The sequence below is a fragment of the Chelonoidis abingdonii genome, chromosome 9, assembly GCF_003597395.2.
Source record: "Chelonoidis abingdonii isolate Lonesome George chromosome 9, CheloAbing_2.0, whole genome shotgun sequence".
In the NCBI taxonomy this organism is placed as follows: Eukaryota; Metazoa; Chordata; order Testudines; family Testudinidae; genus Chelonoidis; species Chelonoidis abingdonii.
In genome coordinates, this window is record NC_133777.1 from 8,443,294 (window position 1) to 8,462,646 (window position 19,353).

At 40.7% G+C, this 19,353-nt stretch overlaps 1 protein-coding gene across 2 annotated transcripts in view; it reads left to right on the forward strand.

The window, feature by feature from the left end:
* Window positions 1-14,713, forward strand: part of SMURF1 (SMAD specific E3 ubiquitin protein ligase 1) — a 40,646-nt gene extending 25,933 nt beyond the window's left edge. The window contains exons 7-13 of one of the 2 annotated variants that reach the window (XM_075069171.1): window positions 844-958; window positions 3,917-4,095; window positions 4,933-5,070; window positions 6,597-6,717; window positions 8,697-8,898; window positions 9,810-9,885; window positions 11,012-14,713. In XM_075069171.1, coding sequence (XP_074925272.1) covers window positions 844-958; window positions 3,917-4,095; window positions 4,933-5,070; window positions 6,597-6,717; window positions 8,697-8,898; window positions 9,810-9,885; window positions 11,012-11,111 — 931 coding nt within the window. In that variant the 3' untranslated portion in view covers window positions 11,112-14,713. Of the gene's footprint in view, window positions 1-843; window positions 959-3,916; window positions 4,096-4,932; window positions 5,071-6,596; window positions 6,718-8,696; window positions 8,899-9,800; window positions 9,886-11,011 lie in introns of both variants that reach the window. The other variant, XM_075069170.1, reaches the window with a different exon arrangement.
* Window positions 14,714-19,353: the final 4,640 nt, after the last annotated feature.

Here is a 19,353-nt window from a genome sequence, read left to right on the forward strand (position 1 = left end):
ACCACGTGAAAAAAAAAAAAGGGAAAGATTGCTGTAAAATCAAGATGGAAGAATGTTACAGGGTCTTTCAGCTTCACCTAGACTAGAGGGCTCCCCCTCCCAGCCTAAGTATACAAGTTACAGCAAACAGAGTTAAAATCCTTCCAGCAAAATACACATTTGCAAATAAAGAAAACAAACAAATCTAATCTGCTTTTTATCTATTACATACTATCTGGAACCTGAGAGTCTGTTTCCGTAAGATTCGAGAAATCTGGTTACATGACTGGCTTTTCTTAATCCCAAGAGAGAACAGAGAACAAAGAAAAAAGCACAACAACAAAGACTTCCCTCTACCCAGATTTGAAAGTATCTTGTCTCCCGATTGGTCCTCTGGTCAAATGTTAGCCAGGTTCACTGAGCTTGTTAACCCTTTATAGGTAAAAGAGACATTAACCCTTAACTATCTGTTTATGACAGCCTCATGTTAGGAGGGCTCCATTGATTAAATGACCCAGCAATTTGTTTTCCTCTGATTACACTCAGTCCCATGGCTCAGGTGAAGAGTAAGTTACGATTACATTACCCTAAGTGCTTACTGGTGTCTGTTTTTTCCCTTTTTTTTTAATTAATGCTAATTTCCTTGACAATACTGCTAAAGTAAAATCAAAATCTGTATGTGAATGAGCTAGACGCTTCCTGGCTTCCTAGAGGAAGCTTTGTAGTCCTCCACCCTAGGCAATATAGGTTACCAGATTTCTGATAGAAAATTGAAAATAAATCATTCAAGACTGTTTGACAGAGTTACAATAAATGTTTGAAATTTCAGTGAAACTTTCACTAAAATGCTGCTTTGTTTGGCAGAGAGTGGTTGTATTTACTGTGCCATGAAATGTTGAACCCCTATTATGGACTCTTCCAGTACTCTACAGACAATATTTACATGCTGCAAATCAATCCAGACTCTTCTATCAATCCTGTAAGTATTAACATTAGAGCAATAATAATATATGTTAAACTTCAGTGGGAGCTCAGTCACGCTTCTACATCTGTTAATCGTTGTCCAGTCTTAATAGGTAAACAATCAAGCTTTGTGATGGGACGTAAACTAATGTAATAGTGAGTTTTAGACTGGTGTACCAGAAGTAGTGTGTGGTTTATGGTATATCAGCACTGCTGTGTGCTGTCATGTGAGATTCTTTGGTACTATTAAACACCTGGTCCTTTGAGACCATGTGCATGGGTGCAGCTACTCCCACCCCCCCACACCCATTGCTCCTGAATGCACTACCTTGGTGTCAACTGCTGGGGCTGCAAGCAAGGGTTGGACCCTGTCCCCCTCCGGAGACAGCTAGGGCACAATGGTGGAGGAGCAGGTAGCTGATGAGTTCCCCATCTTACCAGGGGTACTAGGACTCAGGCTTTGGGCTTCAGCCTTGGGGTGGCAGGCTCTGGCTGTGGGGCGTTAGTCTCCAGCCCTCGGCTCCAGCTGCACGGTTGTAGGCACCAGGCTCTGGCCGCAGGGTTTTGGTCTCCATCCCTAGACCCTGTCCACCAGCCTTTGGGTTCCGGCCCCCCACTGCCTTCCCCAGTCACCCACCCACCCACCCATCCCCATCTTCCCTGGTCCCAGCTGCCTCCCCCAAAGCCCCGCCCTCCATGGCTTAATTTGTCCCCAGGCTTTCCGGGGTTGAGTAAGTCTGCTGTGAAAAGTGATACTTGTATGTTTGTTAATATCTCTTTTCACAACAGACTTATTAGCTAGCAATAAATAAATTACAATTATCTGGACGTGTATATTTGCTTTTTTTCCCCTAAAGCTAATTAAGTATTTTAGGAAAAATTGTGAGAGTGGCCACCAGCAACAGTTGGTGGCCTCACTCTGAGGCCACCGAATGATTTGTCCTGAGAATCTCGGTCACTTCTGACATTATAATCTATGAATCTAGAGTAAACCCTTGTGTATTTTGTGATTTTTAGATGTTGTTGTTGTTGCTGCACTGATGTAGACCTCTAGTGTAGGCATGATTTACACCTCGTGCACTTAAATCAGTGACTAAAATCCCAGTGTTAACAAGTTATAGGTGGCACTGTGCAAGAGGATGTATCGAAGAAATTTGGCCTCAAGTTGAAAAAGCCTACTCCTTAAAAACTGAGGCAAACCTGCAAGCATAAGCAACATGTGGATGGTCTAGAACTGAATAAAATGAGCTATTTGCTAATTTCCAACAAAAGAAATTACCAATAAGAGTTAGGGGTAAAGCTGGTATTCTACTTGACAAGCATTTGATTTGTTTGGATTTTCTCTGCTGCTTGTATTTCTAAAGGATTTCTTTGGCTTCATATTCTTGCATTTCCTTTTTTGGTGTTGAACCCTTCAGATGGTGTGTGGGGACCTTTCCAAATTAATTGACCCAGTTAATTCATTAAAAGCAACAAAGAGTCCTGTGACACCTTATAGACTAACAGACATATTGGAGCATGAACTTTCGTGGGTGAATACCCACTTTGTCGGATGCATGTAGTGGAAATTTCCAGAGGCAGGTATATGTATGCAAGCAAGAATCAGGCTGGAGATAACAAGGTTAGTTCAATCAGGGAGGATGAGGCCCTCTTCTAGCAGTTGAGGTGTGAACACCAAGGGAGGAGAAACTGCTTTGGTCTGTGTGCTCCCAGCTATCAGAACCAGCAACATGGAGGCAGCACTTCTCTTGCTCTTGCTTTCACTTCAGTGTCAGGAAACAGGCAGAGCTTCTGAGAGATGCTGGTGGACATTTCAGTGGTGTTTTCTGGCCCACCAAAGGCACCTGATAGAGCTTATGATGGAGGCGGAGGAAGAAAACAAGGAGAACACAAACATGGTAGACTTAAAGAGGCTGATGCTGCACATGACATTCAGTACATCTGCTGATGCCCCCTATGTAGATAAGCTCTTCTGGAGCAGAGCCACAAGCGTAGATTGATGGGACCACATCATCATGCAGACAGGGGATGACCAGCACTGGGTTCAGAATTTTCACATGAAGAAAAGCTACATTTCTGGAGCTTTATGAGCTGCTTGCCCTACCCCCACCCATCCCCCAGCATCAAGCCATACACATGAGGACAGCCATGCTGGTCCAGAAGCAGGTTGCTATAACAGTCTGGAGGCTGGCTACCCCAACCAGTTTGGTGTTGGAAAAATCAACTGTGAGTAAAGTGGTCGCAGAGATTTCTGAGGGAATCAGGTGTGTGGTTTACTCCAGCAAGTTGAGCATAATAGATATTCCTGAAATAATTGCTGGCTTTGAGGGAATGGGCTGTTCCTCAGGGTGAGGGTGGGGCATCAAAAAGCTCCTCCAAGTATGGCCCTAGGTTGTGCTGCTCCTGCGGCAAAACCTCCTCTTGGCCCAGTTTCAGCAGCAGTTTAATTTTGCTGGCCTCACTCGCTTTTTCTGTTCAGTCTCCATTGCAAACACGGAAGGCTTTCTGATGGTATGTTTGCAGCTCACTGACCCACAAAGCTTCTGTACTACAGCAAGTGGGAGAGGGGCAGATGCTTCCATTTCCCTGCAGTCAGCTGGCGGTTCTTGGGATAGAGAGGACAAAGGAAGTTGACCCATAGGATTATGGGATACTTTTGGTGGACTTCTAGGACTTCAGTCGAGAGCTGCATCTACACTGCAAAGCAGAAGGGTTTGAACCCTCCAGTACTGCAGGACCTAGGACTTTAGGTCTGAGCCAGAGTCTGAGAGAGTTGTGTATAGACAGAAGGGGATATGGGCTCAAACCTGAGTGAGCCCAGGCTTACATAGTTATATAGATACACCTTGGTGCCCAGCAGATTTCAAATCCTTGGATACTAAGTCATTGCTACTGGCATAAATCTAGCCACAAGGTGTCAGCATTGGACTGCTTTTCCAATGATTTCTTCTTTTTTCTTCTGTATCTCCTGCAGGATCACTTGTCGTATTTCCATTTTGTTGGTCGGATAATGGGTTTAGCTGTGTTCCATGGACACTACATCAATGGGGGTTTCACAGTTCCCTTCTACAAACAGCTGCTGGGGAAACCCATTCAGCTGTCTGATCTGGAATCTGTTGACCCAGAACTGCACAAGAGTTTAGTTTGGATTTTGTAAGTACTGTTCATTTACCAAGTACTTAACTGTAGAAGACCGAGCACTAGACCTCTGGGGTAGTAAGATCTCGCATAGAAAGAGAGCCTTCACAGTGGAGCAGGTTTGCAAAAACACAATTTCCTGGCCTCTGCTCCTCATCCAAGAATTGAAGGTACTTGGGAAGAAGAGCTCTTACACAAACACCACTCAGCTCTTGCTGGATCCTCAATGAAATCATAACCTTGTCCTTAGTTGTCTAATGTTTAGTTGCAGAAATTTATCCGCAACTAAACATTAGACAACTAATTAGTTGGGAAACAACCAGTGGGGGAGCATGCCCTTGGTTGTACTGTTTTAAACATATATAAGAAATTATCTTTTATATTCACATCCTCTTAGATTTAGTCAGATATATTTGAAATTCCTTCAGAGTTTCATTGGTCATAAGGCCAATAATTGTCAATGCAGCTTTTCCTTTTGTGTTCTAATTCATTGTCAATTCACCAGCAGTTCAGAAAGTTGCATGATCTCCCTCAGACTTTGTGTTGAAATATGGCAACAAATCAGTTAATTTTATTTTAAATTTAATGAATTAACTGTCTGTTACTAGCAGGGTGTGCCAGTGTGATAGAGACAAGGGAAACTAACACATAGATTGGGCTTCTGAAACCCACAAGGCTATACATGAGAGAGGTAATTTAGGAAACAGTAAATGTAGGGCTTGTGAAAGATGGCAGATAGACCCTTCACTCCACAGATTAACTTGCTTAAGTGTTCAGTAAATAACTGGTCTGTGTGCATCAACAGATTGGAAAAAAAAATGTCAGTTTTATCCTTTTCCTGTTAATTGACAGAGAGAATGACATCACCCCAGTGTTGGACCATACTTTCTGTGTGGAACACAATGCTTTTGGGCGGATTCTGCAGCATGAGCTCAAACCAAATGGCAGAAATGTTCCTGTAACAGAAGAGAACAAGAAAGAATATGTCAGGTACCACGGGAAGAACCAGCTGCCCCAAACATAACGGGAAGGGGTTGGAGAAGACGAGTTCTTTATACAATTCTTAGGATCTGAAAAGTGAAGTAATGAAGAGTGCACAGTTAGAGGGAGATCTGAAAATTGTTTTTAGTGAACAAGTGTGTGTTGTTTAGGACTTGGAGGAAAAGAGATTCTCAGAGAAAAAGCACATTGAGAAATCCTTTGCTTTCTTGAAAGTTCCCATTTCCAGCCCATCACAACCACTTGTGTCAGTTAGAATGACTCTTCCTTTGTCTAGGGAGGAATGAAGACCTTTCTCTGAGCAAGTAAACAGTGTTCCCTCAATCAGAGCAAATTATTAGAAAATAATTCCTTGGCACTTCACACCAATGGCTTTGCAGGGGCCTAAGGACCAAGTTCTGTTCTGAGTTGTGGTTCTCTTCATGGCAGCAGTTTCTGCTGGCACTAAATCAATCTATTCTGAAGAATAAATAAGTCTAAGTATCTTAGATTTGGGGATATTTTTGCTGCAGGATTTATAAGGTATATAGATTTATGGATTTTAAGGCCAGGAGGGGACTAATATGACTCAGTAGCCAGTGGTTCTAAACCTTTTCCATACCAGACCCACCTTGTATTTAGCAATATGGGAAGGGCAGGGTGATCATGACCCCCTGATTGAGAACCCATCATCTAGTCTGATCTGTAGCATTGCACAGTACATAGAATTTTATCCAGTAATTCCTGGATGGTGTCCAATAACTTGTTTGAGTTAGGTCATCTCTCTTAAGGAAAAAATCCAAAGAGAATTCAAGATCACACCTATATCAAATGTAGAGAGCAGGTTCATATTTCTCCCTTAGTTGTTTATTATCATACATATTAATTCATAGCTGCTTTCACTTGACTTCCATCTTCTTACTGATGACATTGAAAAACATGACTAAAATCATTTTGGGATTAGACTTCGGAGCTGGCTTTTAGCAAACATGCCTAAAAGTGGTGGTAAGTATTTGAAGGGAGACCGATGGTTGAGGGCAGAACTTTAAGATTTTTTTTTCAGAAAATCTGCAATACCCGAGTATAGAATAATACTTGTCTTGATGCATTTCAAACATTAATTTACTGCTTTCCCTTACCTTGGAAAACAAATGCTCTGAACTGATGGGAAATGTAATGAATGATACAAACAAGATCCAGTGACCTATTCGCAGGAGCTAGTTACTACTGACTTTTCTGGCCTGATTTTGTATGAATTCATCTTTATATACCTTCCTGGCATACCAATGTTTGTATACGTGACATAAGAGCTAGGAGAAATAAACTGAGCTTTATAAAAGTTAGTTCTTGTTTTCTTTGTGTTGATATGGAACTGGCAATAACAGAAGGAAAATGGACAAAAAACGTTTTCCATAAACACAGTGTCTATCAAGACCATAATAGGTCTTTGACCAAACTTTCCCACTCTGATATAAAAAAGCCTAGTTCTATCCAGCATATTGCTCCTAACTTTCCGTTTTGGGCTTTTTCCCCCCCAGGTTGTATGTAAACTGGCGATTTATGAGAGGAATTGAGGCACAGTTTCTGGCTCTACAAAAAGGCTTTAATGAACTTATTCCTCAACACTTACTAAAGCCTTTTGACCAGAAGGAGCTTGAGGTACACGTGTTTATTCATTCGGAATGACTTTATTTTGTGATCAGGATGAGCCATGAGCAAATGTTTATAGAGTATTAATGTAAAAATAGTTTTGCCCTTTTCAATTATAATGAACAGTACCAGAAAGCTGTGTCATTTTAATCACAGTTGCTAGTTTGTTCTGGCTTTTTTGTACATGTAAGATACTAGGATTACTGCTTGGGCTGTCTAAAATGGGAGATGGTAGAAATATATGTTGTCTAAACAAGGGCTAATGCAGGACCTCGAGAGTTTTTGTTTTTTTTTAACAATAAGACTGATTCTATGTTGCAGATCACACAGAGTGACAGATTCTAGCTTGTTAGTCTCCTCAGAATAGCTTGTCTTCTGTAATGGTTTACAATCCAGGTCCTTTATTGATACTGCATAGAGCAAAGATCAGAGCACTTTAAAATGGAAGCAGAAAATTTAAGTATAGAATATATAGAAAAGACCTGGGCCTGTAACTTTAAACCTGAATTTCAAAATGCAGCCACTTAAAATGATATTCTTTTCTTTGTATCACATTTATTTATTTCTGTTTTCTGTTCCTTCAGTGCAAATGGTTTGCTCCATTAATAGTAAAGCAGATGTTCTCAGCTTGTAGCTTGTGGACCATTGGTGGTCCTGGAAGCACTTGCTAGCAATTTGTGGCATGCCAGCTAGTCACATAAGGCTGTTTCTTGTTTCAGTCTTCTAAATTGCCTTGAAAGGCAAATAAAAAATGCATTAAAACTTTTATATTTTTCATGTAAACAAATGTTGCCATTGCCACAGTGTTAAATGAGTGTGATTGAGAGGGAAGGGGTTCTACATATCATGGTACAAGACAGATCCATGAGATAATACCCTTTTAAAATGTGGTCCACCACCTGAAACAGTTTGAGTACCTTTGGAATATACTATATCAGGGATCTGCAATCTTTAGCACGTGGCCTGTCATGGAAATCTGCTGGCAGGCCGGGGCAATTTGTTTACCAGCAATGTCGGCAGATTTGGCCGATCGCAGCTCCCACTGGCCACAGTTTGCTGTTCCAGGCCAATGGGGGCTGCGAGAAGCGGTGTGGGCCATGGAATGTACTGGCCACTGCTTCCCGTAGCCCCCATTGGCCTGGAATGGCAAACTGCGGCCAGTGGGAGCTGCGATCGGCCAAACCTGCCGACGCTGCAGGTAAACAAACCGTCCTGGCCTGCTAGTTGCTTTCCCTGATGAGCCATGTGCCAAAGGTTGCCAATCCCTGGACTATATCATTTATTTTAAGCAATTGGATCTTGTGTCCCCACTTTCTTATCGCCATTCCAGCTGGTTGGGACCTTGGCCTATCGTGACTTCTTCCCACTACTCAGCATTCCATTTTCACTTATGGAAGAGATCTGAGGAGTTTGTTTTGTAGTCTATATTAGAGATGATAAACAGAATATTGTATAGATATATATGCCATGGCACAGCTGGCAGTGATCTAGTAAGATCTCACAAATTAAGCAGAGTTTGGCTGTAGTCATTAGTGGGATGGAAGACCTCCAGATAAAGTGCAGTGCTGTGAAAAGTGGTCTGTATGATTCAGTCTGTGACACTTTTGTCTAAGTCTAAAGCTGTGGTATAGTGTAAGGAATCACACTATGCTTTTCAGGTTCCATGTTAAAAAAACAAACAAAACTAGTGATAATTACAGTAGAGGTTGGCTTTTGTTTCTTCTGCAAACCCAGTTTAGATAATTGCATTCGCCTACCTAAAATCCGCTTGCCATTTCAATTGGAGAGAGTATTCACCTCCTGTCCTGAGCTGTTTAGTAGCATTACTATATACTGTGCACCAGAAGTTTTTTTTTTTTCATTGTGGGTAAAATGTTTTGTGTATGTGCAGTATATTAGTTTGTAAAGCATGTTGGGGTAATAAATATTAATATAAGATGTCATTTCAGTGCTTGTTGCTTTAAAGTGTTTTTAAAATTATTTAACAGCTAATAATAGGAGGCCTGGATAAGATAGACATGAATGACTGGAAGTCAAACACACGTCTAAAGCACTGCATGTCAGACAGCAATATCGTAAAGTGGTTCTGGCAAGCCGTGGAAACGTTTGATGAGGAAAGAAGGGCGAGGCTGTTACAGTTTGTGACTGGGTCCACACGTGTCCCTCTTCAAGGTTTCAAGGCTTTGCAAGGTGACTGATGTGGAGTCTGAGTTAATGCGTAGTCGGAGAAGGCAGTAAAAGTTGTTCCATATTCACTGCACTATAATAGTAGCATGTCAATATGTGCCCTAGAATTTAGTAATTTGATTACTGAAACCCTGCCCTTGAATTGAAGTTCTCATTTGTCAACACCTCTGCCAGTAGTGAACACATAAGCAGTTGCCAGTAGTGAGATGCATTGACAAGTCTGTATTCTTGTTATCAGGTAGCAGTTCAGTTGGTGTCACCACTAGAATGTGTCAGGCTCCTGAGAAAACTATTGTCTAGATGGGTGTAGTTAAAATTATTGTATATACAACCACTGTATATTTAAGTGCATGAAATTTACAAATCTAATTGGGTTCCTGATGCACATGAACTACTTAGACTATTTCTTAAATGAAGATTTTATACCTTGACTCAGTACATTTGCTATAAGTATTTTTATTAGACTTTGAATGTATTTCCAGAAATTGCCTCTTTCTGGCAACAGAATTTCAGTATCTTAAGCACGTTATGAATGGACCCATTACAGATACATGTTGGCTGAGAATAGATGGAGCCTTGCAGCCATAGTATGTGTGTGCCTCTCCCAACTGCTGCTTGCCTTAACACTTCTCCTATTCTGAGAACGGGGAAACTCTTACTTAAGTAAAAACCCATGTTTTCTGAGAGCCATGTTGGGTGATATCTTTGTTCTGAACAACTCCAGCTACCTCCCCAAAACCCCTGGGCCAACTCTGCACTGACTAGTGTGCACAGTTAACCTCTGATACATTCCTGCTTGAAACTGGAATTAATCCTCCTTACCACCCCCTCCCTCCGTATTTGGCAAATTCATTATGTATTATAACTGTTGCTGAAGTACATTAACTGGAATGTCTGTCTGTAAGGTTCTACAGGCGCTGCAGGACCCAGGCTGTTTACCATCCATTTGATAGATGCAAATACAGACAACCTTCCAAAAGCCCACACTTGGTAAGATGAAGATGTTATTAAAATCTACTGCCTCTTGCGTTGGTGCACAGTATATTCCTTTATCTCCATTTGTCCAGTCAAGCCTTCACAGATAAAAGGATACACATTACAAGAAACAATCTTCAAAGACAATGATTCAATAACTCCATATATTCCTTGTGCAGCAGTACAGTAATGGTGTTCTTGCATGTGTATTTAGCTATAAAATTAGAAAAAGGCACTCCTAATACGTTATATACAGAACTGAGCTTCAAGAGAATCTGAGATTAGCTTTTGCATAGACCTACTCACATGCTCGTGTACAGGAAGCCATTTTAATAGATACCCTAAATATTTTGGCATTCAGAACCAAAATGTAGGAAAACTCTTATTTTGAAACAACACTTTCAGTAAATTAACCTCTTAACTTGGGGCAAAGTGCACACCCAGTGCTGCCCTGCATATTAGGCACACTACTGTCTGATGTTCCATTGGACCATCAGCCCCGCAGAAAGCAATAGCATTGTCCGATACAGGAAACGTTTTGAATTCAGTAACTTCTTCCCCTATTATACATTAATAGGTGAGGAAGAAGTTAGTGTTACAGTGACTAAAACAATGCTTCAAAATGCTTTGGACGCTAGCCAGTGTTACTGTAGCCTGGTGTCTTTTACATGTTGCAAGTGTTTTCAGTTCAAATATTGCATGGGAATGTTTGTATTTTTATTGAAAGCTTTTTACTTTATTCCACCATTAGAATTATACATTATTATTAAGCAAAAAAAATTATCAAACATTTCACATGTGAATGCTAAATTTTTATTTTAAAAAGTGTAGCCATATTAGAGGCAATATTTATTTTTTTTAAAACTAGATAAAGGGTAACATGAAACAGTGAAGTTAAACTTGCTCAAATGCTAACAAAATTCCTTTCCCCCAGTTCACAACTTCCCTGTGCAGGTTCATGAACTAAAGGAAAAGGTGCTAAATTAATCTTAATCTTGTTTAATTTGATCACTGAAACAGCTAATAATTTTCACTTCTTCCATGGTTCGTTTTATAGAGTACACCTTTAAACATGGGTTTTTGCAGGTGAAATGTTTTGGATCATATACAGCAATGTTCATACTGTTTTCATCTTGTTTAGCTTTAACCGGATTGACATTCCGCCTTATGAGTCATATGAGAAGCTTTATGAGAAGCTATTGACAGCCGTGGAAGAGACATGTGGATTTGCTGTGGAGTGAAGAAGCAACCAAAGGAAACAGACACTAGCTCATGGACCACCAGATCAAAAGCTAGAAGAAGCTTGCTGTGAACTTCCTGCTAAGCTGTCTTAAGCATTGGAACACTAGACAACTTAGAGAGATGGGGTTGTTTCCCCTCATTTGTTGGTGGGGGGAGGGGGCTTTTGGTGGTGGTTCCCAGCCATTTTCTCCCCTTTGTTACAATAATCCCCACCCTCTTCTTCCATCCCCATAAAATGAAATGCAGCCAAGTTCAGCATTTGGCTTTGATTACACCAGATATTCTGCTAGACTTGTAACACATATTGTGATAGGGTCAATGACCTGTGGTCTTTTTATAGGAGTATCAATCTGTAGTTGAGTATCTGAGCTTGGTTTGCTGAGGACTTGCAATTGGTAGGAGTACCTGGCTATTTTGTCTTAAAGCAAGCTTGAGCCTCTTATAGAGTCCAGCAGCTATTGAATATCTGACTGGCACTGGAATTCAGAATTGCACGTTTTAAACACCAGTTAAACGCAACAAATTTCTAGCAGAAAATAAAACTCCGTATGCACATGTAACTGAAGTTCTGCCTTAGCAGGAAGCTCTCAGTAAAAGTAGTGGCTCATGTCTAGAAAAATGAAGGATTCCAGGGCAGCTTCATTGGTGTATATTATTTCTTTTTGGATATCCTGGTTGAAATTTAATTGTTTTGCACATGGGAAAAATATTTCTCCTGCAGATTCACTTTACCATAGTCTGTCCAAATTTAAGTACTTTGCAAAGAAGCTTGGTAAAGAGAAAGCAAACAGACAAAATTTTCAAATCAGATAAATCCAAAAAGCTGTGATTTCTGTGCCACCGTTTTATCTGAGAGACACTTGTGAGTTGAAATTCTAAAAGATTTTATGAGGAAATTGCTAAAAGCTAAGCTAATGGAACAAAGTTCTGTTCTTAAGTCATAGGCCTTGTGAAAGGTGTTTTTGAGGGGAAGGTAAAAGGATAACTATATAGTGAATAAAGTCTAAACTTTACGTAAAGCTATTGGAAGGTTTTATCTTAAGTTCTGTAGAGATCGAAATTACTCGAGTGCCACATATGGCGCTTTTTTTTCAACTATCTGAAACTAATGTTAAAGGTTGGTACTCTAACTCATTTGCTAAAATGGATTCCCAGTGCAAGGGGAAACAGCGAATCAAGTACCTAGGTCAAATAACATTTCTTCCAATTTGCACACTAAGATAAGACAGTGTTTTAACAAAATAACATGACTTCATAAAGAGCAAGTTAGCCATCAAACATGTCTAAACATAAGTAAAGCAGACTTGCTGTGTATAGGATTTTCTTTGGCAAGCCTGATTTTTAGAGAGATTCATTACTGAAACGTTTAACAGATGTTATGTTTATGGAATAGTGCATTGGAATTCAGCTGTGGGTCAGAGATTGTTCTTTGAAAATGTCTACTGGAATATTTCTATTTTGTCTTTTTTAATTGAATTTGATAATAGCTTTAAACTGTGATAGGACAAAAAGTTATATACTTGTCAAAAATCCTGGACTCTTCCCCCTTTGTTTGATTTTCCATTGACCATAATTCTTGTGATTTGATGTTGGGAGTGTCAGAATTGCATTCCAAGTATGAAATTATATAATTTTGTGAGATTTGCACAGTTTGGCTAGACAAGCTCACGTGGCAGGATTTTGTAAGAGAGAGATGTTCAGGCAGTTAAATGTAGGATCTTTAGAATCTAGTGGCACTTAAGGGCCAGTTTCTGCATTATGGGTTATTGGGCATGGAAGGAGAAATTGTGTGACACTTGCAGTAGAGGGGAAAATGCAACTTCCTGCAGCCGCACATCTGTGCAGTCTTGCATTGGGTAACGTAATTCCACTAGTCCTGGCTTGTTGAAAATGGCTGTGAAATCAGTCACTGCCAATAGAATGTAGTTAACCTTTCAGTGCATTTGTGTGTGCAATATACCACAGGCAGATAGGAAAAATCTAAAACAGGTTGTTGCCCAAAAATATTGTATGTGGTCTCATGTTGTGTTTTTTTCACTGAAAGGGCTAAGAATAAATAAATAAAACCCACCAGCTTCACACAAAGCACAGCTGGCTCTCTAAAACCAAACAAGGTGACGATGGAGGGGGCTCAGTCCGGAGAACTGCAAGTTAGCATTTGATAGTGCATCTCTTCTAGATCAACGCTTCATTGGTTGCACAAAATAAGCAAGGATTTCTGTTTTGTAAAGTCTGTTTTTGTATATTGAAAAGCCTTGCTAATGTCCCTTTTCCATGCTGGCAGCAGTGGGGAGAGGGAACTGTCCTCTAAATTACTTAAGGGATAAATCTTTGAAACAGCTTTCCCACCTCTCCCGTTTTATGTTTTTTTTTTTAATTTTGTGCCACTGCCGTAATGATGGAGCATTAATTTTATATCATTGTGTACATTAATGTGTGAGGCAGGCCTTTAAAACTGTCTGGATGGAGAAAATAATAGGCAAGTGTGGGTTTAAAACAATGCTTGGTTCTCACTATTCTGGTTTCACATCTGGGTTCATGGCCAAGAAATTGTGAAAGATGAGCAGAAAGTTGAGAGGGGATGGTGCTGGAGGGAACATAGTCATTGATTGACTGAGGTTTTTACTGAGTCTGTTCTTGTCACCTCAGACACCCAGAATTTTAAAGCATGTTCTTTCCCTTGTGGTCTGCCAGCATGAAGAAGATGGAACGTGTTCTCTGCAACAACTTCCAGTATTTGAACTGGTTGGTGGTTTACAGACTTGCCCAAAGAATAACACAGAAAAGTTTACTGTTCACATTTCACCATCACCCATCTGCCTTGTACACAAATACATTTGGAGCAGACCTGAGGAAAGTGCAAGTTACATCTTCTGAATTCTTTCTTGTACCTATTCCAAAAACAAATTTAGAAACTGTTCCAGTGGTACAGATGTTCAGTACTTGCCCTGATATTGCTTATCAGCCTGTCCTATACACTCAGGGATGTAGGAGACCACCGTTCTGCTTGTGTTTTAAATCGGGAAGAAATGAGACTGCTTTATGAATGTTAGTTAACTTGGGCATTATGTTTGACAGAGCCCTGCTTTAAAAGGCTGCTTGTTGGTTGAGATGGTGAAATCAAAGCTTACTCAGCTGTACATTTTTAGTTCAAGTCAAGGAAGGTGGTGTTGAAATCTAGCAGATTTCATACAAGTAATGCCCCCGCCACCACACACTCTGCACCCAGTGCCCAGGATCAGTGCTGTGTAGCACAGCAGGCTCCCAGAAACACAGTATATGTGATTCTGTTTTTAATTTGTTAATTTTTGTTCCTTGACCACTTTATAATGTATTTTTAATTTATTATTTTGTAATGTCTTGTTTAAGTATTGCTGCTATCCTTGTTATTCTTCCCACTGTTTTTATTGCAGATTTATTTTGTGAAAGTTGTACACTAAAGTTTCATTTTATGTCTGAATCAAAGTATTTAAAGAAATACTAGTTCTATTTAATGTGGTTATGGAACCAGCTGGAATAAACAGTGATTGTATAGTAGGCTGGACCCAGGAGGTCATGTTCATTTTTGTTACATATGCAATAAACTCACAACTTTAAACTCTTGGTATCTACCATTGTGTTTATCAAACTGGGTGTAAGGCAGTGATGATTGTGACTAAGGGAGTCATATCAGTCAGCCCATATTTGGGGAATGGTAAAACAGTAGGAAAGGTAACAAAGAAATGCATTGAAATGCCACTGAACTGAGTATTTAGCAAAGCTTACAGTAGAACCTAAGACATGTTTGATAGTCTGCATCTATAATGGTTTTTAAAAAAGTTTTCTAGCATTTAGTTGAGCACTAATGCAGCACTGGCAACGATGGAAGCTCTAGTGCTGACCAGACACTTTTACCACAGCATTGTCTAATTGTCTTCTGGGCACTCTTACTAGACCAGCGGTGAGGAAAATTCTGATAAAATTTCAATGCAGACAAGCTGTGAAAGGTAGCATAGAACTCCATGAGATTTATCCGAGAACACATGGGTTGTTCAGATGAAAACCATCTTCCCCAGGTAGCATTCATTATCTTTTAGGCTGTACAGTTTGTTGGGACATTTTTACCAGCCCTAATTTGCTTCTCTCCTTCCTCTGGCTTGTCATGATTTTTTTGCTGCTCATTCTGCAGCTTCCTTCCTTTCTGCAAAATCTCTACCCTCAGGAAAAACCAGATTCCATTTTAATGGTACTTGGGTAAAAGTAACTGACAAGCATGGTCTCACATTACTAACGTTTTTGCTTTGGCAGTGAGAAACTTATTTGACAGAAGTGATGTAGAGTACTGCTTGGCTGTATTTCCAAGGTGGCTATGGGAGTTCTGGGCTTGATACAGAGGCATGTGTTGTGGCATAGCCTTTCCTGTCTAAAGCTTTTCTTGCTATGGTTTGTTTGATCTTCATGCCTATTGTTATAAAACTGGGATCGTTCATCTGTTTTTGCTGTTTGTTGAGTCACTTTCATGGTATAAGAAGTGAATATACATGTAATGAGTGAATGATTGTGGCCTTAATCCAAGATTTTCCTTTTTCAACCAGCTAGTAGGGATTTAACCACTTTTGCTGATGGTTTGGAACAGAAACAGCCATCAATTCTTCACTGCTCTGACAAACATTTGTGCTACCTTATGTTTTCTTTATTAAATACTTTGGGGAAAAAAAATTCCTGGTCTCCATGGATTTCTTTCGGTATGCAAACCCATAGAGTATTTTGGAATTCTTTTTTTTTCCCCTCCTGCCACTATAAATAGGTGGCTGTCTACATCCATTAATTGATACTTTTTTGAAGTGAGGGTCTTGGATTTTTTGCTTTAAAGCAAGTGAGATGACAGGACTATATCGTACTCTATGAACTTTTGATAGAGACAGAAAAATGTTAAGTTTCTGCTAAAGGAAAATATAGGGATAGTTCAGCTGACAAATAACTCACCCTCTTATAAACGGACATGCAGGAGGTCCAGAAGAATAAATCTCTTGGGTTATGTTTTCCGTTTCCTGGGCCGCTTTTCAACAAGTCTGATGGAAATGGCATCCTGTGAAAAGAAGGATCTGCCCATTAGTGACCTCACTTGTTTATGTATTTATGATGCTGCTATGGTGTGCTAGGCACTGTACAACACATGGGAAAACAGTCTCTGCCCCAAAGAACTTGGTTTAAAAAGGCAAGACACAAGGTGGTGGGAAGAGTTACAGTACACAAACAGTGGGATAGTGGTGATTGGTAAACTTGTTTAATTCATTTCTACAAATGTATCTTATAATTTGATCCCTAGCTGCCCCCTTCTACTCACCCCTCCCTCTCTCATTTCCCTTTTACCCAGCCCTCTTTCACAGTTTCCCCATCTGCCAAATCAAGATAATTATACTGCCCTTTGAAAAGCGCTTTGGGAGCTATCAAATGGAAATCTTTGCTACATGGCTGAGTTGCAGAAAACTCAGCCAATCAGAGCAGCTAAACAGAAAACGCCCTTTAAAGTCCACCTCATCTTTAATCCATGCATTTTACCTTCTGTTAATTTACATTTTCTCATTCCTTAACCTTAAGCTTAGTGGAATTATCTCTGATTTGTAATAAGGATGTAAAAGGTTAATCAATAAACCGATAAGCATGAAGTTTCCGTTAACAATTAAACTCCACCTGAGGCTCTGCTGCCTCTGCGCCTAGGGTCAAGGCTGCCACCATGCATCCGGAGCTCTGCTGCCACCCTGCACAGAGCCCTGGAGGTGGGCCAGCAGCTGAACCCTGCTGCAGCACCCGTGCACCTGTAGTTCTCTAGTTAAATGTTTAACCGTGTCATCGATAGAATTTTGATGGGTTACACCGTTATTTTTACATGTTGTTGTTTACATCTCTAATTTATTACCCTTTTCACTCTCCCTGCTCTCAGACGCCCTACAGTCACGTCTCTCATCATTAGGCCGGAATCAGGTCAGAAACACGCTGGCGACATCAGAACACCGTCAAACGTTGCTGCTTCTCTGCTAACCCTTGCCGCAAGATTTACTTCTTCCAAGAGAGGTGTTGGAGCTTGTCCCTGCTGCTGATGGAGCTGCGGCAACGTGCCCTGAGCAGCTCCGTCCTCTGGTCCCAGTGATTAAATGGGGAGTTTGGCTTGCAGTTTTGAACAGAGAGGTGCCAAGGTCGTGGTGGTGTTTTCTTAGCTAGTGGAACCTAGTTAGCGATGTTCACCCAACAATAGAGCCATATTTTGGGTGGCTTTTCCAGGTATTCTTGGTTGTGGGTTGCTGACTATGGTATGACTAGGAAGGGGAGGGTTAAGCTGGCAACTAGTGATGGTGCTTAGTCTCTCTAGATTTTCATTGGCTGATAGTTATTTGCTAGGTGGATTGTCCAAAAAAACTGCTTGTCTAGGATGTCTTCTCTCAGCCCTGCTGGGGTCAGTTTTCTTCCATTCGTCTGGCAGCGCTGGTTTACAAGAGGTTTGCAGGGAGACATGTGAACAGCAGTCACAAGGAGTTGGGATTGGAAACCAAACTGAGTTGCTGGTCTCCAGGTGTAGGGCTCTTTGGAAAATCAGGTAGGCATCCAGAACATAGGCTGCTGCCTTAAAGAGTTTCTCCCGGCTACACATTGTTGCTGGAATGTTTAAAGGAACCTGAGGGAATCCGGTGTCTCATTCTTAGGAAAATTCAATAGGATTTGGGTGTCTAACTCAAGCTCCTTTGCAAATCCTGGCTTGTTTTAGCTACAAAGAGTAAAACCAGCTTGAAGTATTTCTTGGGGGTTGTGTTTTCCATAGGGGAGCTGGCCCAGGTCACAGGGGAACTACCTTTTTTTAAAAAAAAAAAAAAAAGCTGGTTTGTCTGAGCTTGGAATAAGGACAGTCCTAAACAGGGCACTTGAAATGAATTTACTAGTCATTGGTGTCAATCTTGCCCCATGCAAATGGATGCTGTAGTGATGAGTATGGACACCTTCAGACTTACCACCAAAGCTTTCTGGGAAAGCAACTGGTTGTGGCAGTAGCTGTAGAATCCTTGAAGGTTCATACTTAATTACACAACAGATTAGACCTCTTGAAGTTTATATCAAACTGCCTAGTGAATTGCTGGTCATGCTACTTGGGTAAAAGGTTAAATCTTTGCAGGGACTGGCATCTACTAAAGATTTGAAACTGGTTAGCAGCCACTCTGTGCTGTTAAAACAGGAGTCAGGACAAAATGTACCCCCCAGCTGCTAACACTGTCAAAGCCTCTAATTGATGGTGAAGGATTCATTTAAACAGAAGCAGCTGCCTTTGCAGGCCAGAGCCTATCTATTGGGAGCTGAAGACCATGTCGTTTTTTCTTTTACAGGCAGATGCTCTTGAAGGGGAAATTTTTGATAGGAGAGAGCAAAATTATGGGAAGTCTGTCGATGGTTACATTTACCCCACTTGTGCCAGGTTTCATCACAATTACATAAGATGATAGGAAGAAATTGAACACTTCTAAGATCCCCTTGCTGAATCTGTTCAACCACTAATCTTCCCTTTTGCGTGCTGAGAATAAGGGCTCAGCCCTGCTGCTGAATAGGTTGCCGGTCTTCATTCCTTTTACCACCTTCTCTCTAGGGGTCAAGTCCCCAGGGAGAAGACTGAGCATGAGTGTGGAGAAGACGCGTGGCTGAAGCCATGTCTGAAATGAGATTATGCCTTCAAGAAAAATCAGGTGTGCCAGGGGATAACATAGGGACATTTTGATCAGATGAACTTTCAGGATGGCCAATTGAGGCTGCCCCAGTTAGAATGAACAGATCCCATCTTTTCTGCCTAATGCTAAAAGACATTCTTAAGGTCTGAGTCTCCATTCCCTGTGGGGAAAATGAGTAAATTCCATTGAGTCCAATGGAAGCTACAGCAGCGTAAAGCTGATGAGAAAGAAGTGAATTGGGCTCTTTGATTCTTAAGATTTTCAGCCACAAGAAGGGGAGAGAAGAAAATGGTCAAAATAAGCTATAGAAGGATGGGGAAGAGGAAGGAAGGGAAAAGAGACTCTCCTTCAGTCCATAAGTTCTTGGCTCAATGCTATGTAAGACATTTATCAATGATCTGGAAGAAAAAAGCGTTGATAAAGTTTGCAGATGCTGAAATTGATGGTGTGATAAAGGACAGGTCAGTTCTAGAGTAATCTGACTTGCATGTGAAGGGCTTGCTTGATCATGTGTGTTAATACAGCTGAAGGCAAAGTCCTACATCTAGGAAAC